Source organism: Rhinopithecus bieti, unplaced genomic scaffold, assembly GCF_001698545.2.
Source record: "Rhinopithecus bieti isolate Rb0 unplaced genomic scaffold, ASM169854v2 scaffold_78620, whole genome shotgun sequence".
Taxonomy (NCBI): domain Eukaryota; kingdom Metazoa; phylum Chordata; class Mammalia; order Primates; family Cercopithecidae; genus Rhinopithecus; species Rhinopithecus bieti.
In genome coordinates this window covers 166,679-178,438 of record NW_016829908.1, presented here as the reverse complement: position 1 = coordinate 178,438, position 11,760 = coordinate 166,679, and the positions used below count along the sequence as shown (strand labels likewise).

Here is an 11,760-nt window from a genome sequence, read left to right as displayed (position 1 = left end):
GCCTTGAGCCTAGTTAAAAGTTGACCCCGGACCTAGCCGATTATGTTATCTATAGATTCCAGACGTTGTACAGACAAGCATTGTGAGGGTCCCTGTCTTGTTCTTTTTCTGTTCTAATTACCAGTGCTTGCCATATATCTCTCAACTTCCTGAGCCCAGTATAAACACATCCCACCATATGTCTCCCCTCCATATGTCTCTCAACTTCCTGGGCTCATCCCACCATATGTCTCCCCACCATATATCTTTCAACTCAAAGACTACCATATATCTCAACTTTAGAAAGACACCACCTGGAAAGTCCCCGATAAGAACACAGCCGTTTGTGAGAGCGTGGGAACCAATAAAAAAACTGCTAAATGTATAAACTTAAAATGTTAACCAATTGTAATGCTGTAACCTAGAGAGTTCCCTCGTTCCTCTGCAACTTTACAAGTCCTGTTTACATTAGGCTATAAAAAGCCAGCACACGCATTGTTCGGGGCCCTCTTGTATGTTGTAGAACGGAGGGACCAAGTTCGAACTTGCATTAAAGATCCTTGCCGCTTGGCTTTGACTCTGGACTCTGGTGGTCTTCTTCGGGGAATAAACGGTCTGGGCATAACAAGGCACAGTCTTGCTCTGTCACCCACGCTGATCATAGTTCACTGTAGCCTCAAACCTCTCTTGGGCTCAAGTGATCCTCCTGCTCTGGCCTCCCAAAGCATGAGATTACAGGCGGGAGCCACCATGTCTGGCTCACATATACTTCTTTCTTACAGCACAAAACATTCTGTGTTAAAAATGAGACTATTTTAGAAAAAAAAATCGTAAGTCCAAAAAGTCTCAAAAAAGTTTATTGAGAACTGCTTATGTGCTTGGTTTTGTAGGAAATACAAAAGCTAAAAAACAAGAAGCATAAAAAAGATAAAACTTAATTCTTCTTTCTCAAGGTATGCAGCCTACTTACTTAGTGTGGTTTTAAGGCTAGAAATTTCCAATTACTTAGTATGAACTAGGTGTCATCTAGTGAGCTGTTCACATGTATTAATTCATTAATCCTAACCATAATCCCTGTGATAGGTACCATTCTGCAGATGAGAAAACAGCCATAGAGCATTTACTTCAGGTTATAAAGCTAGTCAATGTAACCCAGGAAATCTGGTTTTAAAGCCTGTTTCTTAATCACAATGATAAAGATTCACAAAAATCATTATACTAATTACCAAAAAAAGGCAATATATTTCAAGGGCCCAGTAAGAGGTACAGAAAATAAATGCAATGGGTGTCTGGAGGACAAAGAAATTACTGTAAAAAGCAATAGCTAAAGAAGCTTTTATGAAAGATGCAAGAATTAAATTAGTCTTTAAAGATGGGTTAGATGGACAAAGAAATAAAGAGCTGAACAAAAGGCATAAGTGGAAAACTATATGAATCAGGAATACAGGTGTGATAAAGCAAATTTCTTAAACATCTAAGGAAATATTACCAACTAGATGAATTAAACTGATAAATATTTAGTTCCTTTAACTCATCTTACAACTACTCTATGTTTTACTGTAAGTTCTCTTTACAAGATAAATATGCAATAAAATATATTTCCAATTAGATTTAAAAAAAAGGTGAATGGATTATATTTACAACCTAATCTCACTTGGGGCCCAAACAAGCATATTCTGTTTCTTCTTATATAATAAACCAGGTCAAGAAACATTAATGAAGGTCCAAGTATACATAAAGAGATACACAGACCTTAAGGAAAGAGATAGAACTAGTAATTCTAGGGAAAATTTACTGGGTAATTACTTTGTGTTACATCCTGTTTTCAGTGTTTTATGTGAATGATCTCATTAATCCTCACAAAAACCTTCTAAATTAGATAATATTATTCAAATTTTATAGAGGCAGAAATTGGTGCACAGAGAGGGTATATTACTTGCCAAAGGTCAATCAATGAGTAGAAGCAGAGCCATAATTGCAACCCAAGCAGGCATACTCTTGAGCCTACATACTCTATTGCATGTAAAGAAGACACCAGATGACCCTAAAAGAAGAACACAAGGCTCAGCTGTCCTTCTATTTGCTTACCTTGAAGACCTGCATATTTAAGGGCTGACCAGTTTGGTATGTCATAGCACCCTCCACCATCTTCCTTTTCTTCCGATTCACATCGGTAAAGGATCTGATTTAACTCAGCCAAAGTTAATTTGGAGGCAATACTAAGAATTGGAAAATAAAGATAACCATATATTGAAGTTTCGCTTGTTGTCAATAGAAACAAAAGAAGATAATCTGAATTATAATCATAAAATGTCTTAGCAGTATATGTTTTAGGAACTCAGCATTCAAATAAACATTACACTCATACATTGTAAGTAATTATTAAAGGACAAATTATGCAAAAGATTCAATTAGAAGCAACAATACTCCCAAACCAAGGAAATAATCAAGTACCAAATTGTATTGATTAGAAGTATGCTGGGAAAATATTTTGGCTTCTATATCCTTGATCTTATAAATTTGTTTTTTTAGCCTTTCTAGTTTGGACTTAAGTGTTTTCCTTCTTTCCTTTATTTATTTATGTGTTCTCATCTGATTTCCCTCCTTTATATTTCCCTAAGTGACACATCAAGAACTTTTTATGCTAGTTATTGTATACTAAGAACACTTATCAGAGGATCACTAAAGGAATAATAAAAAGTCAGTTAACTGCCTAGGAAATCACGTCCTCTCTGCCTTTATACTTCTCTCCACATCCCTTCTCTTCTCTTTTCTAAGGCTGCACTGCCTCTCAGCTTGTTTATTCAAGAAACCAGGATTTTCTCAGATTAAGATGCCTCCTGGTAACTGTCAGAGGGAAGACTGACTATCATGGCCTTGATTTCCCTTTGTTTGGTCAGCAGTAAGACTGTATAACTGACCACACCTGAATACAGCTGAAACTGTATTTTCCTGTGCTTCTATAATAGATACTCAGGTAATTTCATTTTACATGACTGCCATTTTATGTGAACACATATCCTCTTGAATGTATATTCTTCTTTCTCTTTTAGTTCTGGCTCAATTTAGAAAATCATTGTCATCTGTGCTTTGTTCTCTCTATCTCAGCTTTCCTCCTCAGAGCTAGTTTGTGAGTCAAGCCTGAGTCAAATCATTCAGAAGCCTCAGTATCAACTCCATTCTAGGGCAATATTTTTCAACACATAGCCAGTGGACTCCTTGCCTAAAAACTACTTGGGGATCTTATAAAACTGCAAATTTCTTGGCCTTGCTCCAAAATAATCTGAGCAGGTCTGAGGAGGAACATGCATTTTACAAGCAGTTCATCCAACACAAAGCTGCTTCATCACAGATTTTTTGGTTAAGAATGCAACTAGTTTATTAAGAATAGTTTGAATTAAGAGTTAATATCCTTAACAATAAAAAGTCTTACAAAACAACAACAAAAGCTGAACACAATAGCAAAATGGAGTAATACATAAAACTACGCTTCAACAAATAAATACAAATGGCCAATGAACAAAATAATTTAGCTTAACTAATATTTAAATTATATGAGATGTTATTTTTAACTATTTTATATTTACCAGTTTGATTAGTAACAGCTAACACTTATCAATCACTATGTGTCAAAAACTATTGTGTTTTACTCAAGTAATCCTCACAACTCTGTAAGAAAGGTGCTATAATTATGTCTATTATAAATTCTCAAAGGTCTCTTTTTCTAGAGACAGGGTCTTGCTCTGTTGCCCAGGCTGGAGAGCAGTGGCACAATCATGGCTCATTGCAGCCTAGACCTCCTGGGCTCAACTGATGCTGATGCTCCTACCTCAGCTTCCTGAGCAGCTGTGACCACAGGTGTATGCCACAACTCCCAGCTAATTTTTTAAAAACGTTTTTTAGAGATAGGGTTTCACTATGTTGCCTAGGCTGGTCTTGAACTCTTGGGCTCAAGCAATCCTCCCACCTTGGCCTACCAAAGTACTGAGATGATAGGAGTGAGCCACTGCACTCAGCCAAGTCTTACTTCTTATAGGTAATAAGAGTCTGCAATGGAATTCAAACCCAGTTAGTCTGGTTCTATATTCCGTGCCCTTAAACACTGTATTATATTGTGGTATAATATATTGGTATTGGTAATGATGGAAACTCTTGGATAGAGCTGAAGTATTAATTAATATAATCTTTCTGGAGGGAATTTGGCAGTATGTATTACAAGCCTCAAATATATGGATATAGTCTAACCTAATGGTCCCTAACCTTTTTGGCGCCAGGGACTGGTTTCACAGAAGATACTTTTTCATGGACTGGGGGTGAGGCGGTGTGGTTTTGGAATGATTCAAGTGCATTACATTTATTGTGTACTTTATTTCTACTATTATTACATTGTAATATATAGTGAAATAATTATACAACTCACCATAATGTGGAATCAGTGGGACCCCTAAGCTTGTTTTCCTACAACTAGACAGTGCCATATGGGGGTGATGGGAAACAGTGACAGATCATCAGGCATTAGATTCTCATAGGCAGCATGCAATCTAAATCCCTTGCATGGACAATTCACAATAGGGTTCACGCCCCTATGAGAATCTAATGCAGTCACTGATCTGACAGGAGGCAGAGTTCAGGTGGTAATGCGAGTGATGGGGCGCAGCTGTAAATACAGATAAAGCTCACCTGCCACTCACCTCCTGCTGTGCGGCCTGGTTCCTAACAGGCCATGGACCAGTACAGGTCTGTGGCCCAGAGGTTGGGGACCCCTCGTCTAACCCAAAAATTCCATTTCTGAAAATTTATACTAGTACTAATGATGGCAAACTATGAGCATTTACTATGTGCCAGGCATTGTGTTAAGTGCTTTATATGTGTTATCCTATTTAATTCTTACAAAATTTTCCAGATGGGAGACTGAGATAATGAAAGTTCTAAACAAATTATCCAAGATCATACTGACAGTAATGAAGCTAAAGTTTAACCCAGGTCTAAACCTCAAAACCGATATTCTTCTGTAGTATGCAGTGACATCTAGAAAGGGAATAACTAAGGACGAATGTACAAAGACATAATAATAGGGAATAATTAGAAGCAATCTAGATGTCCAAAAATGGAAACTGTTTAAATACATTACAGTAAAGCCATAAAGTAGAATCATATGTTGACATTTTTTAAAAATGATGTGGTAAAGGGTATGAGGTATGCAACTTAATCTCAAATACTTCGGATAAATTGTGTTTGTGTGTGTACAGAGAGATGCATGTGTGTGTGTATGTATTCATGTAGGCATGTGTGTATCTATATCTATAGAGAGAATACACATGCAGGTACACACACAAATTATGAAGCAATACAGTAAAATGTTAATAACAGGTGATGCTGACACTGCTGGTCCTTGGACCGTACTTTGAGTAGCAAGGATATAGAGGACCCTTAAAACTGCTTAATTCAGTCTAGTGGTAACTTACTTAAATTAAAGTGGCAAATCTCTATCAAACAAGGCATACTTACGAAGCAAAGGGAATTTTTAATATAGGATCTGAATTGTCAACAGCTAGGCTCCCAGATTTAAAGTGAGGACTGAATTGGGTCAGATGATTTCGAAGAATTCCAACAGCGACTTGTGCGTGTGGATCAAGACTAACTCTGAAAAGTTAATTAAAAGTGGTTAATTTTAGGAGTAACTTATTCAAATTTAACAGGATATGCAAACTATTTTAAATATAAGTCAACAGTTTGAGCTCAGTTAACATACCTGAATATAATAACACTTCCTGGAGACAAGTTTTCAAATTCTATTTCTTGAATATATTCATTGGGCCCTTTTGTGGCAACTCCAGCTTGTTTAACAATTTTACTTTCATTAAGCTTGAAAAAAAATACATTAAAAAAATCCATTCAACAAACAGTTCTAATGTTCTTAAAATGCTAAACATAGTAGAGAGATGAGAGTCCTAAATACCTGAATATGTTCTCTAATTTCTACTGTGATATCTGGTATTCCATTGATTGAATTCTCATCCTTCCTATAAGGTTTCGTATTTCTCTCAATAGTTCTAGCTTCAAGAACTACTTCTTCAATTTTGCCTAGGAAGATATAAAAACATTTTAACAAAATTTCTTATGGAATCATCGAAATTAGGAAGGCAAAAGTGGTTTCAAATCATTTAACTTAAAGTTGAAAAGAAAATATCAGTTAATTTTTTTTAGAAGTCTGAAAGTAGATGATTCTACCCAAGGTGCATCTTACATTAAAAAAAAAAAAAAATTACGACTTAGTTAACAAAGCTTTTTTTGAAGTAGAAATGTATCAAAATAATAGTTTAGCTCTGGCGAACAACTACCCTATTTTGAGCAGAAAAAAGCAAATCACTTGAAAGGCTTACATTTTTTTAAAATTGGAATATTTCAGATTAAAAAAAATTAAAACCCAGGTTCCACTTCCTCACTTAAAGAAAAATTTACAAATACAAGTAAAGCATCCGTGTACCCATTCTTCACTTTCAGAGGTAACCTCAAATCAGTTTGGTGCTCACTATTCCTGGCATTTTCACTACACATGCCTGCTTCCTTAAACAACATATATTATTTTCCCTATTTCCAAGTTTTATTAAAATGAATTCAAGTTACATATATTTGCAACTTGCTTTTTACTGGTCAACAATGTATTTTTTAGATTCATTCACACTGCTACATCAGCTCTAGCACATTTACTTCAAATGTCAAATAATATTCTACCGTATGAATATACCAAAATACATCTGTTCTATTACGGTTGTCTCTAATTTTTCTCTATTATAAACAATGTTGCAATAAATATTCTTGTGCATATCTTCAAATGGAAATGTATGAAAATTTCCCAGATATATACCTAGGGATAGAACCGCAGGGTCAATGGATTATATAAAATTACAACCTTACTTTAAATAATTTAAGCTTTAAGTCATTAATCTGGCAACAGGTAACAGAACCTTTTGATCTAGAAATTCTACCTCTCTAAATACACACTAAGAAAATTGTTTAAAAGAAAAAACAATTATCCTTAGTGTATATTTAAAACTTCATAACACTACTAAACATACTAAAGAATATTAAAAAGGGCATAATAACAACGTATGAAACATTTAACAAAATAATAATCACAATTTTGTGGACTGACAAGAGGAAATATTTTAGGAATGATCTGTGACCAAAACAAAACCAGAGATAATATTGTACATTGTGACTGTTGTCCTATAAAACTAAATATGTACATTAGCAAAGATCAGATAAGGATAGTGAATATAAATTTGTGAACAATTAAAGAAACTTTCAGGTATTCAGGTTGATAATTTTTAAAAACAGGAACTATGCATACTCAGCAACAAGCAACCAATATAGAATATGATGATTTTTATGGGAATTTTCATTTGGTCAATCAATCAACAACTTTTGACAGCTCCTGCATGAACAGGAGCACGTTATGCTATACCACATATAATAGTAAGACAATAAAATACACATATCCAGAAAAAAATCAAGTAACATTAAGGACATATCTCAGGGATGTATTTTATAATTTTTGACTCTTTATGCCAAAGGAGTACTTAGAGACTATAATTGCTGTATGTTCAGAAGAAAGAGAGATCACTGAACAAAGAAGGTGCAACTTTAGACCTTGAAAGATCCAGACAATTCACACAGTATTTGGGAAGAAGTAAAAATACCTATTTGGCTGAAATAGTGGACTGACATAGGGCTAGGATTGTAGATAAGGATGGATTATGAAAAGCCTTAAACATAAGGTTATATTATTTTCCATTTTAGTTTATATATTTGTATGTATGTTTGTGCATATACACAAAGACATATATTTATACACATATATACATATACACTAACACAAATATATATATTGCTCTGCTAAAAGAGAAATAAATGTTCATTTTATACAAATTAGGAAATAAAATATAAACAAAAATATTTCACAACTCAAAAAATGTTAATATTTGAAAGTATTTCTGTCTAGGTTTTGTTCCACCCAGTAAAATATAAGTTGCCAAAATTTCTTTTTTTTTTTTTTTGAGACAGGGTCTCACTATATCACCCAGGCTAGAGTGCAGTGGTGGGATCTGGACTCACTGCAACCACTGCCTCCTGGGCTCAAGCAATCCTCCCACCTCAGCCTCAGGAGTAGCTGAGACTACCGGCATTTGCCACCATGTCCACCTAATTTTTTGTACTTTTTTTGATAGAGACAGAGTTTTACCATAATGCTGAGGCTGGTCTTGAACTTCTGAACTCAAGTGATCTGCCTGCCTCAGCTTCCTGAAGTGTTGGGATTACAGGTGTGAGCCATCATGCCTGGCCAAGTTACCAAAAAGTTTAAATTCTTTTTTTCAATTACATCCACAGTAGCACTGTGTTATAATATATATGATATATACATGATCTATAACCATAACATTACAGTATAATTTAATATAATGATATAATACAAATACAATAACAATTTTCAGATTGCATTACCAGGGATGCACATTTGAGGCACTTCCTTGCTGTAAAATGAAGTCTTGGGATTCCTGAAAGCAGTTCTAGATACAGCCACAACAGACTGATGGATGCTAGGTGAGTGTCTTGTTACTGCCACTATGTCTTCATCAACTTGATCCACGTACACCTGAGAAGCAGAAAGAGCAACTAGATTAGCTCTCAAACTGGAAAGACTTACTCTGAAATTGAACCTGAAGAAACAAATTTAATAATTTCTTGCCTGAATAAAACCCTTGGCTCCAAGTTCCTGATGAAGCTTATTGATAGCACACCTGGCTGCAATAATGCCGCTTTGGAAATTAACTTCACCTGTATTTGAAGGCAATGCTTCAGGATTCCACCTAGTGTAAAACCGTTCCTCAGAAACCACTGAAATCTAGACAAAGGTAAAATTCAGTATGGATACATTTTAATTATAATGAATTTTTTTGATAAAAATGCCCAAAGTTATTGGCCATGTAGGTTTTAAAAAACAACATATAAACAAACCTGATGAGGCACTAATTCATCATAGCCTCTTGTACTTCCACTAGCACAACACGCCATAGAAACAATTGTAGTACTCGGAAGAGCATCATATGCTGATCTATGCTAGAAGACAACAACAAGCAAGTTTGCTTTCTTTCAAATGCAAAGTGCCATTCTACAGCATAATGAAGTAAAAGGATAATTACATAAATAAATTCATAAGGTAAATTAATTTGCTTTTAAACAAGCAAAACATTCTGAAAATTATGTATTATAAATCAGTTATAAATCTAAGACACTAATTTGAAGTATATGGAAATGATTGTGACCAAGTGTCAGAGAGTTAAGTATCAAAGCATTTAGCAAAATAAGTACATGAAAAAGATTAGGTGCTTACCACAATAGGACACTCATTATCATGGGTAATATCCATAAACAGGGCATGTGCAATAGCTGGCATTAAAGGCCTCAAACAGGGCTGAACAAAGGATCCAACAGGTTCTCCTCCATATCGGTAAACTAATCTGCCCTCTTCATGACTATTATATGCGCTCATTGCCTCTGCAGAGCATTACAGAATATTTTAACAATCTTCATTATTTATGTCCAGAAAGAGGTTAGATTTCTTATCATAAATGACTTTCAAAATAAAGACCACATCAATATTATAAAAAAAAAAAAAAAAAACTGCTTTAAGGATTTAAACAAATGTCTACCAGTTTAAGTGACAAAAAAGTTTTCCCCACAACTTAACTGGAGAAATGGCTCATGTAAGGAAAAGGGAACATATGTTGTTTACTGGGATGTAAGCTACACAAAATTCAGTGTAAAACATCTAAACTTTACATCATATCTCCCAGTAGAAGATGAAAAACAGGTTTACATATTTTCAGCAACAAAAAATGGTTTTGTTAGTGAGTCTTCAGTTCATCCTACGGGTCTTTCAATTTGAAATGAGGTATCTTACCCCAAAGCAGAAATTTATACTGATAAAAATAGAATGAGTCATATTAGAATATGTCATACAAACTATTTAAAAGAACATTAACTGTGTTAAAAAATTATTAAGCATTGCATATGAAGCTATTAAATCCTTTAATCTACTTAAACAAAAGCTAAAGTTTTAGATGGGAAATACACTCCAACAAGCCTACCTCTTATTAAGGAACTAATGCCCAGTCTAGTAACAAAGACATTGTCCAGATCTTCACTTCCTGTGAACAGTTCAGCTACTACATATAAATTGGGTTGCAAATTCCTAGCAGCATCCAACATGTACTGTAAAAAGCACAGCGACAAATGTAACAAATAAATGTAACAAAGAGAAAAGCAAGACAGGAGGAAGGAAGGAGACAAAAGGAGGCATGGATTTGACATAGAAAAATATGCAGCATGATAAAATGGAAATTCAAGAAGAATAAATAAAATTTCATTGTACATATGTAAGAAAATATCAAGCATACCAAAACACATAGAAACAAGAGAATTTATAAAGAGAAGAAAACAGTTAAAAAGGAAGATTAGATTTTGCAAAGATATTGAGACATGAGAGAGAAAAAGAAGAAAATGTTAGTTTCATATTACTAAATATAAATCATAACACTACAATTCTGTTAGGCTTTCTCCCTGTTTGCTTATTTAATTAATTAATTTATTTATTTTTGAGACTGAGTTTTTTTCTTGTTGCCCAGGCTGGAGTGTAATGGCGTGATCTGAGCTCACCACAACCTCTGCCTTCCAGGTTCAAGCGATTCTCCCGCCTCAGCCTCCTGAGTAGCTGGGATTACAAGCATGTGCCACCACACCCAGCTAATTTTGTATTTTTAGTAGAGACAGGGTTTCTCCACGTTGGTCAGGCTGGTTGCAAACTCCCAACCTCAGATGATCTGCCTGCCTCGGCCTAAAAGTGCTGAGATTACAGACGTGAGCCACTGTGCCAGGGCCTATGTGCTTATTTTTAAAACTTTAATCAGACTTAATTTCCAGGTGGTTGACTAAACAATTATTCACAAATTCCCTGATGAATTACTTAGCTGTTGGAAAGATTAGGTCTGCCTGACCAGACTGAAGCCAGTTTCTCCTACAGATGATGATAAAACTCTTAAAAACTCTTACACTTTACAATTTCCACTTGTGTGATTTACATTTAACACTGGTGCTATCTAGCTGTTTATTATAAACACTGGTTTATAATAAAAAATCAGATAGGTTCCAAACTGTTAAACATAGCATTTGCACAAAGATTAATAAAATACTTGAAATTCTATCAGCTAACAAGTAGAATCCTAGATTTTGTAATTTAAAATTAAGTTTGAACATTCTTTTCTGCCATGTAACAATCTTAGAAGCATATTTTTTTTTGCTGTTGCTAAAAGCACAATAAAATAAAGCCGTCATTTTCTGGAACTAGACAATGTTCTACCAGCTTAACTAATGTTCACTAAATCCCTCCAAATCAAATCAATTTTTCATCACAGGACTTGAAACATATACATTATAATACTGCTTTAATATTATAGAAATAAGATATTTTTCAGGTAAACACACATTTCCAAAGAACACCTAGGTGACACTGGTCACTAGGAAGCTATCAAAAATCTTATAAGCAGTGCTACTGTAGGGTTTCTAAAAATAATAAATTAAAAAAATCTTATAAGCAGGATGAAAATTATGAGTTTAATTACAAAGTTGTATTAGATAGAAGGTAATATTGTAAGTATTGGCATTGTTCAGAAGTTATTGTAAAGAGCTCAAAGAGGAATAGACAATGTTTATGTTTACACT

The 11,760-nt window shown here is 34.5% G+C and overlaps 1 protein-coding gene across 1 annotated transcript in view; it reads right to left on the bottom strand.

Moving 5' to 3' along the window:
* The window catches only part of AGL (amylo-alpha-1,6-glucosidase and 4-alpha-glucanotransferase), a 72,308-nt gene that overhangs the window by 33,972 nt on the left and 26,576 nt on the right, over positions 1–11,760 (bottom strand). Inside the window, 9 exon segments of the mRNA XM_017865141.1 lie at positions 2,068–2,198; positions 5,488–5,622; positions 5,732–5,844; positions 5,939–6,063; positions 8,485–8,635; positions 8,729–8,884; positions 8,998–9,099; positions 9,374–9,537; positions 10,131–10,254. Of these exon segments, the coding sequence (XP_017720630.1) occupies positions 2,068–2,198; positions 5,488–5,622; positions 5,732–5,844; positions 5,939–6,063; positions 8,485–8,635; positions 8,729–8,884; positions 8,998–9,099; positions 9,374–9,537; positions 10,131–10,254 (1,201 nt within the window).